This window comes from Protomyctophum parallelum, assembly GCF_964188405.1.
Source record: "Protomyctophum parallelum genome assembly, chromosome: 23".
Lineage (NCBI taxonomy): Eukaryota > Metazoa > Chordata > Actinopteri > Myctophiformes > Myctophidae > Protomyctophum > Protomyctophum parallelum.
Window position 1 is genome coordinate 11796806 of NC_139715.1, and position 23833 is coordinate 11820638.

Below are 23833 nucleotides of genomic sequence, written 5' to 3' on the forward strand. Positions count from 1 at the left end.
CACAAAAAACATGCAGTAATCCTGGTCTCTAAACTACCTCCGCCTGGCCAGCCGGGGCACCTGATGGAGGGGAAAGGAACTGGTTGGAATAACGAGTTCCTTCCACGCGCTACGTCCAACCGGGGAAATTCCCCACTGTCAGGTGAAAAGAAGCAGCTCATGGACTCCTCATGCATAGAAGGAAGCATGAGGTCAGTCTGCTGCCCCCAGGTTGGCAGAGGAAGTGTAGCACCCAGGATTGCATTAGACAATTGACACTGGGCGAAGAAATGGGTTGCAAAATCGCGGGATAAAAACAATATATAAAACAAAAATAAAATATTAAAACACCCAAGAGCCAACTACATTGCCAAACATAACCAGACAGACGTGCAAGGTAAAAAATTAAATAGCCTTTCGTTGACCCCTTCAGAATGAGACAATAAAGGAACAAGGAATCCTGACAAATTATACTCTTGGAGATGCCCAGGTGAATAAAAAACTAATTTTTAAATTTGTCCCATACTGCTGGCCGAGCTGTTCATATAAATACAATTCAGGTATGAAGCCGCAGGCTGCATACAATTCTTCCCCAGGCCACATTTGGCCCGCGAGCCGCCCTTTGGACACCCCTGCCCTAGGCCTACTTCGTCATACAAGAGTGTCACATAAGTAGCACCGTGAGCTTGTAGATTGTCTTGTTTTGGAATATTTTTTAAAATTAAAGTGGTTAACCCATTAAGGACGGGAACCCCTTTTTGGGTTGTTGTTGCTGTGTACAGCATCTATCAACATTTATTGTTTAAATAAATATTCGTCTTTCAGAAAACTTAGGTCAGAATTTAGAAAGCGTTTTTTTAGAATCGGACTCGGACGTGGGTCGCCAAACCGATTTGGGGGTTCTTGACATGAAAACATTTTAAATTGAATAGAACATGTTTATCACAATAGCACAATATCCAAAATCACAGACAATACCCAGTATAATATCATGATATGGATATATTAATATTGAAACTAGCGGTGCGATTCTATTCCGATTATTTGAAAAATATCGCGATCGGCCTCAATTTCCAAAAGTATTTACCAAAATTACCAAAAAGTAAATTACCGTACCCAAAAAGTCAAACCGAAAGTCGAAAAATAAATAGACAGACAGACAGACAGACAGACAAATAAATAAATGCATAAATAAATGATGTTTTGACCACAGACGTGTTGTGAAAGTGAAATAGCCCCTTTTTTTAAACGGTGGTGTTAACAGCTTGGCAGTGACAGAGTGCTGCAGTCAATGTCTGCTGCTGGCGTTATTTATGTCCTACGCCCCAGGGCCACAACCCCCCACCACACCCCCATCCCCCACCCCTCCTCCCCTCGTCTCCAATTGATTCACTCCTTTTCCATCCATTGATCTTTATACTTTCGAAAATAGCAGATCTACAAGCTCACAATGTGCCACGATGTGTCGCCTTGTGAGCTTATAGATTGGCTATTTTCCTGCAGCACTGTTCCCCCCGATAGCCGGCACGCAATACCCTCTGTCCTCCTTCGGCATGTTTGTTAGAAGCAGCTGGCGGGGCAGTCTACGCTTTACCGCCCACTCACGTACAGATATCTGTCATCTGTGCTGAGGCGTGCCCAGAAAGACGTACAGATATCTGTCATCTGTGCTGAGGCGTGCCCAGAAAGACGGGTGCTTCGTACTTTCACCCATTCCCGACGCTGTCTTCATACCATTTGTTTTCACTGATGCTCATTAAAAAAAAATCCCAAATCTGTATATATACGGACGTCGATGCTAGGTGGCGTCATATCCCAGGTCCGTATATACTAACTGTACGTATGTATATTGGTCTGGTTCCTATAGCAACGCCCCACAATTCCAACTATGGGATTGCAAATATATTCTCAGTGCAAACCAGTTGAAAGGAGGATTTTCAAACCTCCATAAGTCCGACTCCAGAATCGCTGTCCTTGGTGGATTTTCTGCCATCCACATTTCGGAATTAATTTGTGCCTTTGTACCGCGACACTGCCGCCATGTAAAAGCTTCTGACGAAAGGTAAAGAGTGTGTGCTTGTTCCAATAATACTAGAGTGTGTGTAATGAGTTTGTGGGGGGTGGGCAAACAACGTCTTTTAAAGTGAACGCGTATGCTGGCACTGGGAAATGGGTCTTATGCTAACAACTAGCGATAGAGATAGAGTTAAGCTGGAGGCCACATCATCCCCCCAGTCCTCCACGACCTTCACTGGCTCCCAGTCAAACACAGAACAGATTTCAAAACACTAATCACCGCGAAGAGATGTATGTATGGAGAATGTACTCGAGTAAAAGTACAAAAGACAGAAGTACAGACATCAAAATAATAAAATATACTTAAAGTACCAAAAGTTCAAACTGTATGAAAAGTATTTTGAAAAAAGCCTACAAGCTTACAAAGCGAGCTTGTTTAGCTCTCCGTTGCTAGGCAACGCTCAGCCAGAGTAATAGATAAGAGAGTGGCGACACTAGCGTTGACTCCCATTGTAACAATGCAATGCATTTTATCTCAATGGGATAGTTCCAGCCATAGGAGCAATGTTTGGAAATATAGCACGTGCACCCGCTTTGCGGCGAGATCAAAGCGTGTCGCTATACTCTCCTACTCTACACTCTGCGCTCAGCTAGGCTAGCTATAGTCCGTCAGGAAAAAGGTTCCCCCTCGTCCACTGCCATGTTAGCTGAATTATTAAAAGTGCACTTTTTGAAAGTAAAAAGTAAAAAATTTGAAATATTTTTGAAACAAAATCTGGTACGGGGGTCCCCTCGCACACAATGTTGTCAGATGGGTGTACATATTAATACGGGGGTCCTTGCCATGAAGATGTTTGAGAACCAGTGGTTTAAACAACATTAGAAATAAAGCTCAAATAACTACACTTTAGAAACAAGCCCAAAACAAAACAAAAAAAACGCAACCCGCAACTACCAATATGGTTTTACGAGTTACGACTACAGTAAAAAGAAAAAAAATACATGGCAACCCTGCTCATCACATCAGCCCATTAGTAAACCTGGGTCAACCAGAAGAGACGAGAGGAACATGACCGGGAGTGTGTGTGTGTGTGTGTGGGGGGGTTCTTAATGGACCCTTGGTCGTCTACCTCCAGTCCAGTGAGAGCTATGTGTTTGGGCTTGTGTGTGTGTGTGGGGGGGGCAGACACAGTGATGTAGACAGTGAGAAAGAGAAACGTGCTCGGAGGATTGGAGAGAGTGACCTCACAAACTGCACTCATACTAGTCTATTACTTAGACATACATAGAACTTTAGTTACTATAGTTACTTTGTAGAGTACTTCTTCCATCATCACTGTATGTATATTCTCCACCACAGACTGGGACACAGTAATGGCATGCAGAGTGGCCATTTGCACTGAGCATTACAGATGGAGATGTCTCATAAGATAGGTATACAGACTGGGTATGCGCTATGCCCGGAAGTTATGCGACAACTACTGAGTGTCAAAAAACTACTTTCTGGCCTTGACAGCCCAGTCATCCAAAAAGAAAAGTCCTATCTGATTGCATTGAGCCCAAACCTCACCAAAGAGTTGAGACGGGACGAGACGGTTTTCGCGTCCGTCCCAGCAGTGTGATATGTCCTGTTTCATGTCGACCCAAGTCGACCCAAGTGATTCAACTGGTTCCCAAACCACACCAATGGGTCACCATGCATCTACTCGCAACCGTTTGGTTGCAAGGAGTTGCATGGTGACCCATTGGTGTGGTTTAGGCTTTAAATGACGTTAAACACACTTTGCCACCCGATTTGCCACTTTATGCATGTGTGCATACACTCTATTGTCTATTCAATTGGACCACAATGGAAAGGAGTCCGCAGGACTTTTTCATGTCTGACTGTACCTCATGCTGTTTACACTTCTGACTAATAAAGTATTCATTCAATCAATCAAATCAATCAAAGAACAGGGGTGGCACCGCAAACGAGCCTGTCACAGTAATTACATAATCGCTTAATAGGAATTATTTCTTTGCATAATCAGCATAACCATCATAATCGTTTTCCATGCTGGAAAAATAGCAGAAACAGTAGTTCTATGAGCTGCTATGTTAACTTTTTTCCCAAGTATATTGTGCATAAAGTGAAGTATTTAAAAAAAAAGTTTTAATCTTGATGATTATGGCATACATCTCATGAAAATAAAAAAATCCTATCTCAAAATATATATATAATATATATAAAAATGTTTTTTTTAATCCAGAAATGTCAACCATCTGAAATGTATTTTAATGTATGCAGTCAATACTTGGTCTGGGCTACTTTTGAACAAATTATTTAATCAATGTGGCGTGGCATCGAGGTGATCAGCCTGTGGCAACGTTGTGGTGTTATGGAAGCCCAGGTTTGCTTTAATAGCAGCTTTAAACTCATTTGTATTGTTGAATCTAGTGTCTCACACCTTCCTCTTGACAATACAACATAGATTCCTTGCAGGGTTCAGGTCAAGCCAGTTGGCTGGTCAGTTTAAGCACAGTGATACCATGGTCAGTACACCAGTTACTAGTAGTTTTGGCACTGTGGGCAGGTGCCAAGTCGAGCAGGAAAGGAAAATCAGCATCTCCATAAAGCCTGTCAACATACTGAAGCACAAAGTGTTCTACCAGAGAGAAATCCGGTGACGTCTAGTATTATATATATATACTGTATGCCGGCCACGCATGTCGAAGCCACGGGTGAGTCTTAACCGGCCACGTATGTCGGACTCGGACTGTTGGTACATCGGACTAACGCATGCCCCCCACCACCGTTATAGGTAAACAAGTGTTTTGTTCATTCCTATTATTTTGGAATTAGAAGACATTTGTAGAATTGGCCTCAGGTTTTCATGGGTTAATCTAGTCTATTATCCATGGGTAAACCAGAGACCCGAAAATACCCGGGATCCGACCTGGACACGGTCACGGTTCCATCCACGAAAAGTGACTCTGGGGCCAGGTCGGAACCGCTACCGTACCATATGTCTCGGTTCTCTGGGCTCCGACAGTGAAATGACGGTTCCATTATTTCCCTAGTGGACACAGCGATTGACGGTCAATCACCCCCGCTCCCCCCTTTTTGTCTCCTCCGGCCAGTGGGAGGCGAGCTGCTTGCGTCCCTTGCGTCACATGACTTTAGTAAGGAAGTAGCAGCGCTACTGTGTAGACAACAGATTACATTCAAAGTCAATGCGAAGGCGAGACGTCCCGACAGCCAATCAGCGTTGATGTTGTTCGGAGCCCGGGTGGTTTTATTCATCCAAAAAACAATACACAAGCTCTTTGCAAAGACATAGGAACTAATTTTGCTGCTCATACGTTATATAGTAGCAGGAATTGGGTTAAATATATTGAACAGAGCAGTCTTTGGTGTTTTCTAGCTCGGCTGTAGGTGTTTTGAGGTACAAAATGGAACGAGCGGGTCCATTTGGTTACACTCCCAAAGTAAAATTACTGTGTACTTATCTGTTATATCAATAATACATCAATAGTCAATAATATATTGTCTACTCTAGTAGTGTAACCCTGGACGCTACACTCCCTTTGCCAACCTAGGGAGAGCAACAGACTGACCTCATGGGTTCCTTCAATGCACACAAGCCGCTTCTTGTCACCTGACAGGGGGGAGTTTCCCTGAATACCAAATGAGTCGCCCCTTTACCAACTCGTCCCGGCCGTACAGTCGGCGGAACTGCGCGGCCTGGTATTCCTACAGTAACCTAAGTAAATTATGGGAGATGGGAGAACATACAAACTACACACAGAAAGATCCTTTTGCCAACCCCACCTACGGCATGGGCACTGATGAAGCGGAAGAGAGGACACGCCCCCCAGCACCCACATCAGGAATCACACCCTGCTGTGAGGCGACATCGATCATTACAATCCTAAAGGATCCAAACCCTATACCCGAGTCCCCATAAATATCCGTAAAACACTAAAAACTTCCCGAAATTCTCTAGGAGTAAAATAATCAGGCTTGTTTTCAGGACTTACACAGAGACCCGTTTGCCATGTGCTGTTGAAAGGGGAAGTGACAGGTAGGTGTGCTAAGCACTAATGAAAGTGGCCATGTGCAGTCAGTCAACATTCATCAAAATAGCTTTTATAGGTTCTACCAAGTACCAACTAAGTCTTATGAACAATAGTTTAAAAATTCCCATGCACTGACGGACACCAGGCATCAGCAAGACCTCACAATGCCTATACACCTGTGAAATCTTTGTTTAGTTTGTTTAGTTCTGAAGAGAAGAGATGGAACCAAATGGATCCATAACCAAATGTTATGGATCCATTGGTACCCTCTCAAGTCAAGAGTTAAATTAACACTTTTATTAACACCTTTATTAAGACTCAATTTTCCCCTTAGGCCTTAAAAATGTTACAGTCAGCATCCATCCAAGCAAATGCAAAGCTCCTTGCCTTATATTGTTATAGATATATGGTGACAAATCACACACACACACACACACACACACACACACACACACACACACACACACACACACACACACACACACTCCTGCAGAGGGGCCAGTGACAGTGACCGACCGTGACACTACTTACTTGCCGATCACCTCACACAGCTCGTACACATCCTCAAACAGCACGTCGTCATCCGCCATGGTGCTGATGATGGAGCCAGACGACACTGATGATGATGCTGCTGCTGCTGCTCAACTACACAAACACCCACACAGGGGGACCGGGGGAGATTAATCCCTTCTGGCCGAGGGGCCTAATCTGTGCCCCCCCCACCCTCCTTGTTGCTCAGATATACAATGGGACCCTCAAGAATTGACTAAATAATGCTCCAACGGTATTTAAATCCCAGTCTCCTCCTCATCTAAGGAGGACCCGGCAATCCGTCCGACCCCAGGAGCGAGCTTCAAACAGCGGGGGCTAGACACGCTCCTCTCCTCCTCCTCCTCGGCCCCACCTTCTCCTCCCTCCCGTCTCCTCTTCGGTGTGGGTAAGTTGCTAGCCCTGCTCTGGCTAGCGGCTAAACGCCCATTATTACACGGGGCAGAGGAGCGGCTAGCAGCATAGGAGCCCACAGGGCGTGGAGGACACTGAAGCCGCTCTGCCCTCCGATGCTCGCCGCCGTCAAAAGCTGCAAAATGGTCGGTGTTTTGTAGCCGGGGCTGTGGGCTTCTCCTTGCACCGTTATTTCGCGCGTGTGTGCGTGTCGTGCGTGCGTGTGTGTGTGAGAGAGAGAGCGCGCGCGTGCGTGCTTGCACGCCCAGTGTATCACATAAAATATGGCTTATAAATCCCCCCGCGAGCCGCTCGTGCTTCCCGCCTCAGCTTCCCGACGCGCCTATATGGCTTTTGGCCTCCATGTTGAAGATAAGTCATGTGTTTATGCTTATTATTCCATCATATCGCATGTATTTCCAGTTTCCACACGGCGGCAGCTCCGGTTCGGTCTCGGCTTCGTTTTCTCCTCCGATGCTGCCTGCCTGGCTGCTCCTCCTGCCTCTGCTCGCGCTCCTCCAGGCTCCTCCCTCTGGAGTGAACCTGGCTCGGAGCCGCAATGGCGGCCGCTGCGTCCCGCCGCCGCGGTGCTTTTCAACGCGGCTCTTGATCCAACATGGCGTCCTCGGCGGCTGCTTGTGGCTGCAGTTTCCTTCTTAATCCGCCTCGCATCATCATCATCATCACCATCATCATCCAGTGTCCCGTCCTGCGCATGCGCCCTCGACCATCGAACCCTTCATCACCTTACGTCAGCCTTTTCCCTCTTCTCATCGTCCATCCATCCAATGAATAGATTAGAAATGTTTAAAAAATAAATAAATAAAAACTTCATCCCTGCAAATAAATAAAAACAACGATTAGAAAAGGAATGATTACATAATAATAATAATAATAAAAATAAATATAATAATAATAAAAATAAAATGTGTCATATTCCTGCAAAAAAACAGTTCAGTCCAAGCATTCGTGCTCATCATAATTTAGTATCAAGTCTGTCTTATATTAGGCTATATATACAGTATTCGATGATATGCCGGAAACAATTTAAATCAGCCTGTAATAAATTAGGATACAATTCTATCAGCTTTGCCTTTGATTAAAAAGGCTCTGTAACATAACATGTGCCTGTGCAGCCAGGTGCAATGACAGGTGCGCTCTTCTCACAGATGGTGGGGGCAGGACGGAGTAGTAGCTTTTAATTATGTGTTATTGACGCCCCCTAGAGGTGGTGAATGCTCCACAACAAAACCTTCCACAACATGCATTCTAATATAGTTAAAGGGATAGTTCAGATTTTTTTAACTTAAGTTGTATGAAATACTTGCCATTAATATAGTGGTTGCAACTGTATTCATTGATTGCCAGAGTCCCGTGGTGGGAGTTCTGCTCTAGTTTTGGTGAAATATCAAGTAGTTCCGGTCATTTTGTGGGGGGCACTGGGGGCCACGCAGTAAAGGTAAATGTATCCACAAAACGAACGTCATTTGTATTGTTGACCTATTTCTAAAATATTTTCTAATATATTTTTTTACCCCTCTATCACACGGAACTATGTTTTTTGTGTCCATATCACTACGCCCCAAAAGATAGTTCCATTTGATAGAGGGGTCAAAGTTGAACGAAAGTCGCGCTAATATTTTAGAAATAGGTCAACAATACAAATTACGTTAGTTTTGTGGATTAATTTACTTTTACTGCGTGGCCCCCAGTGCCCCCCACAAAATGACCGGAACTACTTAATATTGACCAAAACCAGAGCAGAACTCCCACCACGGGACTCAGGCAATCAATCAATACAATTGCAACCACTATATTAATGGCAAGTATTTCATACAACTTAAGTTCAAAAAATCTGAACTGACCCTTTAAGTAAGTGGTTCTCAAAAGTCAAAACCTTTTGTTTATTTTTATTTCGAGGACCCCCAATAACTCTGAGAGTGTAGGCTACAAATGGAACCCAATTACCACTGATGGACATAATGGAAGTATAATTTTGATGCACCATACTTTCCCCCATGTTCTACTCATCTCTGAAGCAAATATTGTAAATTTTTTGTACTCTACTAAAATCATTTGGAAGCGTTACTGTTACATAGATGCAGTGGTGGAAAAAGTAGGCTACTCCCATGTTTTGTTTTTTACATAAAGGTAAAACAAGTTAAATTCTAAATGAGTTTGAGTAAAATAACTAAAATATTAGCATCAAGACTACAATAAAGTACCAAAAGCAAAAAATTGTTAGAATGTCCCACACACACACGCACGCACGCACGCACGCACGCACACACACACACACACACACACACACACACACACACACACACACACACACACACACACACACACACACACACACACACACACACACACACACACACACACACACACACACACACACACACACACACACACACACACACACACACACACACACACACACACACACACACACACACACACACACACAGGTGCCACTAGACGGTGCTGCTTCTCCTGTGGCAGAGCCTTGCATGCAGTTTGTTCACAGCCTTCCCATTGGAGGCGCTATCGATGGAACCGATTGGCTGATGATGTGGTCATCGCATGCACTTGAAATACGCATGCGCACGCCACACACGCACACGCGCGCGCACACACACACACACACACACACACACACACACACACACACACAATAATAATAAATAAAAAAACACATTTTTGTTATGTTAATACAAACATTTATTAAATTGGGATGCGGTTGCATGTCTCCCTGCTCTTCTATTGAGGCATTTAGATTTGTGTCAAAGATCATGTCTCACCAAGACACAAGATCCGACAGGAATTTTGACTTCTCTTTATATAATAAAGAGAACAGTCTTGATGATCAGGTGCAGGACAAAACAGAAGACCAGCACTAAGACTATGATACAGTCTGTGCAGACTTTCTCATAACCCATAATACAGTAGATAGCATTGTCTCCTAACAGCTTTCACCAAACTCTTGTGCTTTGGCAAAGGTTTTATCCTGGAAGAATTTACACCCATTGATACAGAGGCTTCAATCTACAGTAGGATGCTTGCTGATCACAGATATGACTTGTGTTCACAACTAAAGGTAGGGTAATTAAAACAAAACATGTTTATTTGCTACTGTCTGAGTTCTCTACAAATTGGTATCCCGACCTGAGAATGCATTTTGGAGACTCCAGTCCACACTCTATATACTATATAGCAATGATTACCAGATACCTACCAGGCCTCCATTCCGAAACCCCACCATTCCGAAACCTCTCCATTCCGAAATGTATTTTTCGGAATGGTGGTGCTTAAGAAACACCATTATTCCCAAACCCACTTTCACCCACCTCCACCCACCGTCGATCTTCGGAATAGCGGTGTTTAGGAGTGCCGGGGTGTACCGTGATTTTATTTTAAGCAAAGAAAATCACCCTATACCGTCCTTTACAGCTTCTCCATTCAGACAATATTAATTCAATATCATAACACCAAACCAATTTATCCATAACACTAAATATGACCAAGTCTGAATTGTGCACAGTGAATTCCTAGGAACAACAAATTGACTCAAACTAATGCAATCGAAGTTGGCCAAATCAGGCAACTTTATTTCAAAATAGAATGAACAAAGCAAATGAAGACATCATAAAAATGAAAAAAAGTTAAACAAAAGCACTACAAGAAACCAAAATAAAAACCCTTTGCAGTACAGAGGTTAAAAAAAAACCAGCGTATATCTGAGACATATTGCACCGTTAAGAGAAAGGCAAAACCATCTAACCGATAAGCAACTCAACTTATTGATCTGGTATAATCTATAGATATATCCAATGTAATACACAAATTCAGCATCAATGTCTTGTTGCTACAGCAACGTTGCAGACTGTACAATAACAAGAACCACGGCTGGTGGCCTGGCATTCCCCTTGACCAGTGGTTCTCAAAGCGGGCTCCAGGGGTCCTTGAGAGGGTTCTTCGAGGGTCCCCCGCTAAATGATTGGTAATTAGGAACGAAAATGACCCATACAGGCGTGTAACTGATTTTTTACCGTCAGTTATACTGGGTTCGTGACCTAATAGATAGCAGGGGGTGGTCGTTGAAGGATTTTGGGAATCACTGCCCTTGGCGACAGGACTGGCATCACCTTTGGCACAGGTAAGGCATCACTTAGCCTGAGCTAACGTGTTAGGTTTCTGGTCTAGAGGGGTGGGTCGCGGCTCAGATTTGCGCACGCCCTGATTGGATCTCATCGATCTGTCCGTCACCCTGGCCCCTCCTCTCCCCCTAGTGCAGCGCTACGTCACATCATTTGGAGCGACGCCCACCCGGAAGGGTTGACTCCCACTTTTAGACCAGAGCGGCCAATGCGTTCCTCCAGGCTTTCAATTTTTGCACCAACAAAAATGAAAGCCTGGTACCGACGCTAGGCATCACCTTACCTGTGAGAGGGCGGGGCGATGTTGGGGTGTGAAAGATTCTCGTCCGGTAAATAAAGACCGTGTGAGGATTTTGATGGCCAGAAGAACAAATTAATCCTCAGTTTAACATTTAAAGGTACATGCAACACCGAGTTGAGGGCTGCTGTGTGTGCGTTTGTCGCAGTTTGCACATCTTTGCTCGTGGGCAATTCATTTATTAATTAATTTATGCCGTACTTACTTGTACAACGGTTTTCTTTTACTGAAATGTAATGGTTTCGGTTTCCACCAGAGAGAAGATGACATGCAGTGTATTTTACGGTCATTCTGCAGACAAACGTTCGTTCAGCCACAGCAGTTAGAAGATTCAAAAACTGTCCGAGTCGTTTGCTAAACTCCTTATTTGGCTGGTAGAACACACTCACATTCATAAACCTCAGTTCAAGTACCAATTCCAAATTCCATTCTGATGCCATTTGTAGTTGTCACTTTTTGTAGTTTGTAGTTGTCACGTCTGATGCTATTATTTAGTGTAACTTTTGGCCTATTTATTTACAGTAGTTACTCATTTAAAGGATCACTTCACCCATTTTCGGTCAACGGTATGTTCATACATTAGGTCCTCACAAATGCTCGTCAGAAAATGGCACCATTTCTGTCTACTCACCCTGTGTCTCGAAGAGACCCGTCTACATTGACATAATGATATTAGTCAGGACCAGGGGGAGTCAGATTAGTGGAGACCAAGCTAGGGAAAGCTTAACGTACAGAGAGGAACATGGCTTGGTGACATCATAGTGACACTTTCACCAGTCTGGCACATTTCTACGTTATAACATCTCATCGCTCCATGGAGAGGTGGAAGAGAAGAGTGTTCCCTAATACATTCCAAGCACTCCAGTCCTTCAGCACCAATTCCAAAATATGTTTTAGGAACTATATCCAATTCCAAAAGTCCTCCCTGGCTTTAAACACAAGCCTTGGCTTGGGACCAGAATCACAAAATAACAGAATTGTCAATGGAGACAACAAAGTCACATCATCATAGCACTGTTACAGCAAACCATGCTAAAAAAGAAGAAAACGTTTTAACTCCAAAAACGCAGTATTCAAACGGGTTCCACACACATTGTTGTTAGGGTAGTGAGGTAAACAATGGAACAGCAGTGAGTCAGTGACAGTGTGTACTATTGAGTGTGGTGAGCGGATTCACAGTATGAACGATAACTTATTGTGGTCTTATCGGGAGTTTGATGGGGACGGACGGCGCCCTCATGAGGCCATGCCGAGTAGGAAGCCGCCGACAAAGCCACTGGAGACCACGATGTTCCTCTTTATGAAGTCTGTCGCCTGGAGAGAAGAGGAGAGGAAGTGATGAGATTTAGCCCCTTAGACCCAAAACCCCAACCTGACAATCACTTGGAATTGTAGGATTTGAGGCATTATAGCCGTTCTACAAGCTCAGCCTGGCTAATGTACATTTGAAATGTGTATATATTTTCAAACTAAAGTGAATTTCGGGCCATGGGGAATATTGGGGAACCCTGAAATATGGGCTAGATACGCAGAAATACTTTTTTGTAGCTTCCAAACTACGTTGATAAGATAATCAGCAGGAATCACATTTGCATTTTCTAATAAATATTCCTAATCAATGCTACCAGTGCATGCTTTATTGAAACTATGACATTGCACTATAAATCAAGTGTGAGTTTGTCAAAGAATGTCCACCACAAAAAGTGGTGCTGGTCTAAAAATGCATGAGAAGCCATGTCTACTGTACATTCTGTCGTATGTGTCTCAACAAAAATAGCAGATCTACAAAGTACAAACCCATGTGACATGTGGGCTTGCAGATCTGCTATTTTTGGAATCAGCTTAAGTTACATTAGAGAGCCTGCTAAAGTCCTGCAATGTAAATGGAGATGACTCAACTACTATTGGGTGTATTATTTCAAATTATACTCTAGAGGGCAGTGCTGATGCATTGTGCAGCTTGTTTCCAAGTGGAGAGTAGAACACTGTATATTGTCCTCGGGTGGAAACCTCATGTCCAAACAACTGTTACTATTGAGGATATAAACTAAAAAACAGCAAACATAGCAGATATACAAGCTCAAAATGCAGCACCATCAGCTACTTTTGAGAGCTTTTGTGTGATGCTGTAGTTACTAGTTACTATGATCAAGTAATAGGGCATACATTTACAAACACAAAAAACATGAGGTTTCTGGCTGACAGCAAAGATATGTTGAAAGGAGACCACGTTAACTAGGCTAGTGGTGCTCAACCACAAAATAAGAATCAAACAAAATAACCATATTTTATCTGGAGACCCCTGCACACTGACAAGTACTTGGAAGTGTAGGAGTTGAGGCATTGTTAAGTTTGACTCTGTTCCACAAATAAATATTGTGAAAATAGCTCAGCTATTTTTTGAAATTTTGCTCTCTTATATTATTTGACAGGCTTCATGGAGTGTGTAATTGATAGAAAACAAATCATTTTGGTGTCCATTTGCAGTATACACTCTCAGAGTTATGAGGGTCCTTGAAATTTAAAGTTGGAGAACCACTGTACACTAAATGGAACAGGGCCTTCATCAGCAGTAACACCTGTGAAAGAAGTAGGGAAGGGGGCCGGCAGTAGGAGCAGTTATTCTGTGTGCATAGAGCCCGTTACTACTTTAACCATAGCAACTGATTCATAAGGAATAGACAAAGAAAACGCTCTTCTCCAGGTACCTTTACCTCCTCAATGAACGAGTTGATTTCAGGAGCTGCTTTGTTGGCCTTCTTCTTCAGGTGCTTCTTGGCTTTGTTCACGTCTTTCTCCACCTTCTTCCAGTCCACCTGCACATACCCGCTGTGATTGGCCATCTGTGGGGCAACAAAACCGCGGGACGATGAGGACGACATAATCACTTCAATATGTGGCCAAACAAAGTGTGATGATTAACACGTCGTCGTTACCGACCTACAATAGCAGACCTACAAGCCCTGTCTGCTATTTTCTTCACGCAAGCAACACTGTCGTGTGATGAAGTATGAATGGGTATTTAGTATAATTGTGACCGAAAGTCGCAGTTAAAGGACCACTTTTCAACCTATCTTCATATATTAGGTCCTCACTATTACTAATAATCATGATAAAATGGCACGATTTGTTTCTACTCAGTCTGTGTCTCATAGGAGGGCTGTGGGCAGTTTAGAAACCGTCTTCCAGTGACGATTTTTCCAGGCAGATTTATTTTTAAACAAGATTTTGTTTACAACAATGTTTAGATTTTCATTATCGTGAGAACGATGGCTTCCATTTTCACATTGCAACTTTTCAGGACTAGAAAGCCTGCAGTTTCTATTAGCTTGTATTCCCCATCGATGATGTCATGGAATCGTGCATTTCCTGTCCGTCAGTGTATCACTCAAAATCCCCACACATGGGAAAGCCCATGGTGCCCAGGTCTTGTGACATCATCAGTGATGAAGATCCCTGATGTCATAGTAAATGTGACCTGCTGTCGCATTTAAGCCCATATATGAAGGTCCCTGATGTCATCAATATTTACGTTCTCAACAGGCCCGAAAATTAAGGCCCGGTCCTACCTGGGTCCTCATCAAACCCTGTACACTCAAGACACTGCCCCCACTATCACGCTTAGATCTCCATATATGGAGCTGACCTGTTCTGACATTCCATGTTGATCTGACCTCATCAAACCCTGTACACTCAAGACACGCTCCATATGTGGCCAGGACAGAATTCATTCCATATGTTGATCTGACCCCCCATGCAAAAGCGCCAGGGCACGCCCAGCAGTTTCCTGTCACCCAGGCGGATATGTTGATCTGAGCCCCCGTGCCAAAGCGCCCAGGTGGATACATGTATTCATCGCTTCTCGCCCTTAGGCGTCTTCGTTTTTTTCCCCACCTGTAACAAGAGGAATCCTCCTCCCGCGGCCGTGGCAGCTATCTTCCCGACTCTCTGGAAGACGTAACCTGCACACCTGGCAGGGGACAGAGACATAGGTTCCACTGTTTTATCCATGACAACGGAAACAATTCAATGCCATTTTATTAACCCATTGAAACCTGGTCATTTTAGATTTGAGCTATACTATATATATATTTTTTTTAAATAGAAGAGATATATGCAAGCTTACAGTGTGTCACTTTGTGCTGCACTATATGAGCTTGATCTGCCATTTTTTAAGATTTTTCTGCCATTATTGATAGTAAACGGTAGTCTGACAGGAAATGAGGAGAGAGAGATGGGGAGTGACACACAGCAAAGGTCGTCTGGATCGGGAGTCGAATCCACGACACACTGTCGGGCGGTATTAGCAGCCTAGGTGCCCGGACCGAAGCACTAGCCGCCCGTCCCGGGCCAAGATCTGCCACTTTTGAAAGATATATATATATATATATATATATATATATACACACACATGTGTGTGTTCTGTGGACCCTACCATCCAGTGACCCCTCCCATCATGATCTGTGTGGCCACGGAGTACTTCGCTGCGATGGGGCCCGAGTTGTTCCCAAACACTCTGCTCCACCACTGGTGTGTGCGAGCGTATTCTGTCAAATCCACCACCTCGTAAACCTCATCGTCACTCTCTGGGTCGTCCTCCTGACCCGTTTCTGTGTGGAAGAGGACACAATTTTATTACTTCTATTTCACAGACAAATTATTCAGGTGTAGTTAGTGGGCTGAATAACTACAGTATGATACCATTCCATTGTCATTATTAACTGGTCAAACACACACACACACACACACACACACACACACACACACACACACACACACACACACACACACACAATTCAAATGGCTTTATTGGCATTGAGAAAACATACGTTTACATTGCCAAAGCAAAGCACACACACCAAACGAGGAACAATTTAAACACACTTAAGTCCAATTTTATGTTTCGTCTATTCGAAAATAGCCGATCTACAAGCTCACAACGCGTCGCATCGAAACGCGTTGTGAGCTTGTCGATCGGCTATTTTCGAAGACATCTGTAATTTCTTCACTTATGGTTGTCCCTGGTACCAAATCTGTCCAAATGGGTGGTCTGTCGACAAAATTAATATCAATTTGGGGGTCCTTGACACGAGAATGTTTGATAAAGATCGGCGGGGATAGTTTGTTGTCACTCACCTTCTCTGTGGTCCACCGACGCCATTTTGGATCAACTGCCTCTTATGTCACCAGTATGTTGACAATACTGGACTCCGCCCACTTTGCGTGATGCTCGGCCACGTCACTAAACGCTCTGATCTTCATGTACAAATTGTTGTATTGTTTATTTGTATTTTGTATTGTGTCTTGTTTTTGTTGTTTGTGCTGAATAATTACCTGAATTGTCTGTATCATATTTCTCGTCAAAAAAACTTGAAGAGAATACAAATGTATATTTAGAGAAAAACAATAAAACCCAAAATCATGTATTCAATACTAGTCTCTACTGAATAATACGAAAATGTTTCCAAAAGTACTGTATCATGCACGCACACCGACTCACCGAGTGTATGTGTTGCGCGTGTGCAGATAGCCCATTAGGCCCTATAATCAATGCATAAACATGACGAATAACAACATATGTATGTATATGTATGTATGTATGTAATCATATGGCTAATAGCCTATATGGGAATAAACAAAGTTGATTACAATATGAAATGATGTGGCTACTGTAGAATACACAGAGTTGAATATTATGTGAATGCAATGTATGGGACTAAAGTCATATGGTGGCACGGGGCCGCTGTCATTGGCCGATGAGACACGGGAGGGCGTGGCTACAGCGGCGCGTGGGTTCGCTCGGGTGACACAATTATAACAACTTTAGCCCCTCCGTGGCTGCAAAGGATTTACATGGTGCAGAAAATCAAACAGAATTTCCATCCCGGATTATTACCTTTTTTAATTTTTTTGTAACCAGAGACAGAGACACCATCAACGACAAAACACGCGCGTTGAAAAAATGTGACGTTTTGAGGAGAGCCGCTGCGCTCGCGCTCCTGTCTGTAGAGAAAACGGGGGGATTGTTGTACTTCAACACCGAAGAACCGCATCGGTTTTTTCCCCCCTTTTAAACTTTCTCATCAGTTTATAATCACGATATTTTAACAGTTTTTTTTTATTATTATTTATTTTGTTATTATTTCCCTCGGAGTTCTCCGCTCCTCGAAGCCAGGTTGATTTCCATGCAATCTCGCGGTGTTGGTGGTGGTACTGCTGCTGGTGTCGCCTCCTCCTCCATCATCGCCGCCGCTCGGAGTGTCTCGCGCTCGGCTCGCGCTGCCGCCGCCGCCGCCGCTGTTGCGGCTGCTGGTGATGAGGAAAAGAAAATGGCGTCGGGGGGAAAAGCGAGCAGCGAGCCACCCGAGCAGGAGGACTTCCCGACGCTGACAGCCCAGGAGAGGGACGCTCTGGTCGGCGTGGACAGGTCGGCACGGCGTTTTTTTAACAACGCTCCTGACGCAACATTTTTCAACGGTCAAAACTAGGGTTTCTCCCCTCTCTTTTTGCTCTGCACGTCGACGTTGTCGAAGCGTTGTCTCAAGGAAGGGGGGGAAAAACCTAGTTTTAACGGCTAACTGACAGTTTGTTCTTCTTCTTTCTTGTGTTGTTTTTTCCCTTTTCTTTTTCGCAGCTCGCTGTTCGGGTTTCAGAGGCTTCGCGAAGATGGCGCCAGCAGGACGAAGGCCCTGCTCGTCAAGGTAAACTATAACGGCCGGTAACGGCCACCGCTCGAGCGGTTACGGAGAGAGAAGGAGCAGCTCGCGCTGGCGGCGCGGGGCGGCTTGTTTTGGGGCTGTAGCCACCTTTAGCTTAGCTCAGTGGTGTAAAGTAACTACGTACATTTACTCAAGTACTGTACTTAAGTATATATATATATTTTTTTTACTTAATACTGGAGTATTTCCAAATTTCAGTACTTTACTTCGACTCCACTACATCTCAGAGGCAAATATATATTGTACTTTTTTACTCCAGTACAATTATTTGTTAACTTTATTACTAGATTTGGAAATAGCCGATCTGAGCTTGTACTAGTAGATCTTCCATTTTTCAAAATATGTTTATACATTGAACTTGTGAATGGGACAAGTAGGCCTAGTGTACTCGAGTATTTACAGTACATTTTGATACCAATACTTTTGTACTTTTACTAAAGTAAATTTTGAATTCCGGAGTCCGGATTTTGTCATTTCTACATTGCCGTATTGAAAAATGTACTTTTAGTTTTCCCACCACTGGCTTAGCTTATAGCTAGCACGGAGAGGAGCGATTCATACACAACAAGCAAGAAAAAAAAAAAGCAAGGCCCCCGTTGGTTCACTGAGGAGTGGGGCGGACTCCCGGTTCGACTCCTTGCTCGAATGAACGCCTTTCAACGGGGGATGGTGTCGACGTGCGTTTCTCCGGTTGGAAACGCACTTGTTTTCTATTCGTACGGAGAGGTGGGGAAGTGCATTAACGTAGCCCACCACAGAGCACACAGCCTCCTCTATTAGCCTGGAAGGGGAGCTAATGTTGCTAACTGAAGGAGGCTGCACCTGCGGGCGCAGCCGGGGAAAGGACGCTCCTCTCCGGTCAGTTCATGCTGGGTCACCCCGGTCGGCCGTCGACCCAAGCAGCAGCACCAGCGCGTTATTTATTATGCTGCTTTGTAAAGCGCAAATGCACAATATAGCCTTGCATACACGTAACCGACGTCACCGTGGCTTTTGTTTTTGTGTAACTGTGTGTGTGTGTGTGTGTGTGTGTGTGTTTGTGTGTGATTGTTGTTGCACTATTATATTAATGAGGAAACTTTGATGTTGCTCTGCAGATTGTGTCCATCTCATGCTGTTTTCCATGAACGCATCAGTGTGTGATGATGATGATCAAAAGTAGTAAACGTTTAAGTTATAATCCTGCAGGGTGGAGAGGACGCCAGTTGTTAAACTGTAGTGGAGGAGGGGCAGGTTGCTTTAGTTGTCTGTGCATTTTGCTTTGCATTGAGTCAGTGAATGCCCATGTTCAGGATCTGACCCGGTTTTTTTTAAGGAGAAAGTCTGCAAACGACTTGACATTTACATGTAACGTTAAAGGCTGGATCGCTGCCTGGGTCAGTCCAAGATGGCGGGACATGGAGGAGTGACACCGGCAGCTATGATCATACCCGGTTTGATATGAACAAGATCGACCCTGAAGCTCTCCCGAGTGTTTCCTTCAAGCTTTAGACCGTTGGTGTGTCTGTGTGTCATTCTCGTTATAGCAGCCACAGTCAGTCTCTTGCTTACAGTCTTGCATTGCTTCTCTGCGCGTGTCTCTGTTTGTCATATGCAGATTGCAAGCTGAGTTTGAAATGCATTTATTGGACCTGTAACTCTAACGACACAAGCTGCAAGCTTAACAGGGCAGAGCAAAATGTCTATGCATGTGTCCTGCAGCCCGGCTGGTGTTTGACAGCGCATCGCTTGACGGGCTAGTCCAGCACTCTGAATGTGCTCGCTAGGTGGTGTGGGATAGCTGCATGAAGCAGTGCTGTAGTGTAACAGTGATTCTCAACCTTTTGAATTGCAATGCCACCCAGTTTGACATGCATTAGGTCACAGACCCCCATTTGATACAATTATTTATCTCTGGGACCCCGATCTACACTATGGAATCTTCAAGGTAAATTTTCATAAGGGTCCATTTGGCTCCATTTATACATGCAGAGTTACAGACTCATAATAGTCCATTTGGTACCATTTGCACAGAGTAGTTACACACCCATAAAGGTCCATTTGGACGCATGGTGGTCCCCAGACCTGGTGTTGATATAAACACTGTTGCAGAAACGGTTTCTGCGGGCCAGGCAGCACAGGTATACTCTAGACCACAAAACCACCTTATTTGCATCTGAGTTTGCACGCTTTGTTCTGGTATATATTTTTTGTTGCAATGGGACAGTGCAGTTTTTTTGTCTGATCAAAAAAGAGAGACCTTGCCAAGGTAGCAGCCATATAAAAATTACATCGCAACAAAACACAATTATAATGCAACATATCTTTGCTGTCGGGCGGAAACCTTAACCTGGTCTGTCATACTCATACTGTCTTTTTCTTTTTGGAAAAAAAATAATATATATAAAGGTTTCAGGTACCCCCCAGAAGCCAAGATTTGAGTTAAAACGTTTGCTGTGAAAGAATAGTTTATTTCGTTAAGAGTTGCACCACATTTTCATGATTCTTCACTATCAGCTTGTACATCTGCTATTTTTCAACAGCTGAAGTTTAAAATAATGGTTAAAAGTGGTTAAAAGCTAAAGTGACACGGATGCGTTCCAGGTCTTAACCCATTTAGACCGTAGGACTTGTGGAGCCGTATAGCTAATCCAACCGATGGATTGCGAGAACGTGTACACACGTCCTATTCCTAGCGCATTTTCATTGATATCAAACGAAAGAAAAATATTCAGATTTTGTTTATTTTTTTTTGTTGAGGTTGGCCTCTCCTGCACCATACTTCTTGCTGTTTGCGCATGCGTGCTGTCGTTCACTAACCTGTTTACCGCTCAGAAAGAAAGGCTCGTATCTCCTAATCTAGGGAGCTTTCCGTGGTTTTGACAAGATGCATATACTAAGCTCTTCATTTCTGACTTCAACATGCCTCTCGTTTAAAATATGAACGCGAGGGATTATCGGGCAACTTTATCGTAATCATAGCAAGGTAAGCAAGCAGCATTATTTCTCCCCGTTTTTGTACGGAACGGAAGGGGGGGCTTTCAGAGTAAAAGCTGCCATATCTACGCAGCACCCTGAGCTGCTATTTTGAAAAATCCTGGCGCTGATTGTGTTGGATATTAGATATATTAGATTTTAGCCCCATAGATATAAAAACAAATAGATGCCTCATTGGCCGCTGCTGTTCGTTGGAGGCTGGAGCCATGTGTGTTGAAGGAGTGGCGGAACAATTTACACTGGGGGAGGAAGTACGCCAGAAGTGTGGAAGGCATGTTACGTCACACTGTCACTCAAGTGATTACTGGCCAATCACAGCGCATCTTTTCCGGGACTTATCAGACCCGAACATGTGCTCTGTGATGCACTCTCATGCTTCCGCGAGCCGGAAAGGGAGTCTATCTACCTTTATATGTCTATGGTGAGCCCAGTGTGTCTGATGTCATGGACACTGGCCTCACTTACTTCCTGAACTACAATTCCCATAATGCTTTGGTGCACTGATCCTCCTTGTGGATAGCTAGAATGAATAAAGAGGATGGTGCACGGAGGCGCGGCCTAGGCTCCTTGGGAGGTTTGCACATGTGCAGTGTAAACAGGAACTGCGATGATGAAATGTTCCAGCAGAGGTGCTAGATTAAACTTGTGATGTAAATACTGAGATCCAGAACAGTTGAGAACTAGAAAAAGTGCCCTTCTGGGCACAGGTCTCCACCAGGATAGGAATGTAGGACATTGCAGCTTGCCTTCATCTGGTGGTTGGATAAAAGGGCAACAAAAGTAAATTAGAGGTAAAAACACTTTTTGGCCAGTTATAGCGCCACCTTGAGGCTGAGTTGAAATTGTTCATGTGGCATTTCTTCCTCGGCCTAGTGGGAATGTGCGTGCACAATTTCACGGAAATCACGCGATGTGTTCATGATTTGCAGCATTTTGTTTGAAACTGAGCACTCCTGTGAACTTTGGAAGGCAATCTTAACCAATCAGGATGGAGTCTGAGAAATCTGAAAGACCTGTTTCGTTGAATGGCTCTAGAGAGACTGTGTACCAATTTGCGCGATGTTTGGACAAAATCTGTAGGTGTACTGTGCAAAAACTTGTTTTGCACAAAGCGGCCTCCTGGTGGCGCTGTAACAGGCCGTTCTGGAAATTTTGGGGCAGAGGTTCATCGTTGGCATCCAGGGAGTGTGTGTGCAAAATTTGGCATCGACCGGGTTAACAGTGCCGGAGATTAGCTGCTCACGGACACGGACACACACACGGACACACGGACGGACGGAGTGCAAAACATACTCTCCCCCCATGCCTTCGGCCTGGTGGAGACAATTAAACAGCAGCCACCCTTCCCTTTTCAAATGTTTTGTATCATCCACAGCACTTGAATGAACAGTATCCATGTTCCTTTGTCATTTCACAAAAATAAAAGTTTGACACATACTAAAGAACATGGAAAATCCACAAAAGAAAATATGCAAAAACATTAACATTTAGTGAATGTACTTGTCCTTATATACACAACATTTTTTCCACAGTTCCAAATTATATACTTTTTAAAATAAAAACAAAATCTACTTTGTACTCTTTTTGTGATATCATTTTTATTATTTCAGTTCCGGGTCAGCAACTCTCATGCACCTTAATACTCTATGCTAGCACCTCTGCTGGAACACTCCATCATCGCAGTTCCTGTGTACACTGCACATGTGCAAATCTCCCAAGGAGCCTAGGCCGCGCCTCCGTGCACCATCCTCTTTATTCATTCTAGGTGGATAGGGGGATGGCTGTCTTACTGAGACAACATGTAGTCCAGGAAGTAAGTGAGCATCAGACACACAAGTCAACATGACGCGTAACTGCACTGCCCTACATGGACGCTGCTTTGCATGCCCTGGCTTGAAGGCAGCCAGTCATAACTGTTCTTTCACCGCAATATTTCTCTATTATTTCCCCCCCTACAAGTTACAACTGTGTGTGTTTGTGTGTCTCTCAGATGTGCTGGCTCTAGGTGCTAGACCTTCTAGTTTAATACAATTGTATCGCTGGTTCAACTTCTATATAATTGGCATCATTACATGTCCCCAAATGGGGGAATGTGTCGCGGATGTGTTTGTAACCTCATCGTGTTTTGGCTAGGACTTTTCATGTGGCGGATATGTCACGCATAGCCAGTGCCATAACCATCAATTCAAATTCATGTTTTGTGTTGATTTGTTAGACATCGATATGTATCGTTGCTGTCGGGAGGAAACCTCCTAACTCAATTTTTTAGGTTTTAGATTTTCTTTGCATACATCAGTGCTATTGAACACCCTTTACGTCTGTGTGTTTTGAAAATATTTAACCAATGGAAAATAGTAAACGCTTTGGAAAAACCTTATCTCCATTGGATCCTCAAACTGTCTGCTAAAGCAACTAACTCCACCACCTCTCCCCCTCTTATGCAAGTAATTGACAATATATAAAGTCACAAAACCAACTTTGATAGGTTGGTTGCTTTGTTGAACTTTTCTAATTTCCATTTCTTTTTTTAAATTTTAATTTCCTGAAAAGGGAACATTTTGGAGTTAGGTGGTTTCTTCCCGACAGCAGAGATATGTTATATACCGTAATTTCCAGACTATAAGCCTTTTTACCCATGATTTGAACCCTGCGGCTTATACAACGGTGCGGCTAATCTATGGATT

At 43.8% G+C, this 23833-nt stretch overlaps 3 protein-coding genes across 7 annotated transcripts in view; 1 reads left to right on the forward strand and 2 right to left on the reverse strand.

Moving 5' to 3' along the window:
* caskb (calcium/calmodulin-dependent serine protein kinase b) overlaps positions 1-7466 on the reverse strand; it is a 75772-nt gene extending 68306 nt beyond the window's left edge. For both annotated transcript variants that reach the window (XM_083758589.1, XM_083758588.1), the window contains exon 1: positions 6586-7466. In XM_083758589.1, coding sequence (XP_083614715.1) covers positions 6586-6644 — 59 coding nt within the window. In that variant the 5' untranslated portion in view covers positions 6645-7466. The remainder of the gene's footprint in view (positions 1-6585) is intronic.
* A 3114-nt stretch (positions 7467-10580) lies between these two features.
* On the reverse strand, positions 10581-16697 carry LOC310854065 (FUN14 domain-containing protein 1). 3 transcript variants are annotated; one of them, XR_014568852.1, is made up of 6 exons: positions 16591-16697; positions 15890-16064; positions 15349-15424; positions 14163-14297; positions 11435-12768; positions 10581-11166 (listed from the first exon to the last, which is right to left on the reverse strand). XR_014568852.1 is itself a non-coding variant. In XM_083758548.1 (5 exons), the coding sequence occupies exons 1-5, from the start codon at positions 16613-16615 to the stop codon at positions 12691-12693; spliced, it is 483 nt and encodes a 160-aa protein (XP_083614674.1). In that variant the 5' UTR covers positions 16616-16697; the 3' UTR covers positions 10581-12690. The 3 variants fall into 3 exon arrangements, 2 of the variants coding, with proteins under 2 accessions (XP_083614674.1, XP_083614673.1); XM_083758548.1 differs by having other exon boundaries at positions 10581-12768; positions 14169-14297; XM_083758547.1 differs by having other exon boundaries at positions 10581-12768.
* Positions 16698-17210: 513 nt separating this feature from the next.
* LOC310854150 (lysine-specific demethylase 6A-like) overlaps positions 17211-23833 on the forward strand; it is a 59668-nt gene continuing 53045 nt past the window's right edge. Inside the window, exons 1-2 of one of the 2 annotated variants that reach the window (XM_083758670.1) lie at positions 17211-17881; positions 18089-18155. In XM_083758670.1, coding sequence (XP_083614796.1) covers positions 17640-17881; positions 18089-18155 — 309 coding nt within the window. In that variant the 5' untranslated portion in view covers positions 17211-17639. The remainder of the gene's footprint in view (positions 17882-18088; positions 18156-23833) is intronic. The other variant, XM_083758669.1, reaches the window with a different exon arrangement.

What these genes read in the sequence shown, in the direction of transcription:
- LOC310854065 (XM_083758547.1), bottom strand. Translation starts at nt 16,615, where the DNA reads ATGGCGTCGGTGGACCACAGAGAAG. An exon ending in ATGGGAGGGGTCACTGGATG is followed by an intron (nt 15,425 to 15,889) that starts GTAGGGTCCACA and finishes GTCCCCTGCCAG; the next exon opens with GTGTGCAGGTTACGTCTTCC. An exon ending in GAGGATTCCTCTTGTTACAG is followed by an intron (nt 14,298 to 15,348) that starts GTGGGGAAAAAA and finishes GTTGCCCCACAG; the next exon opens with ATGGCCAATCACAGCGGGTA.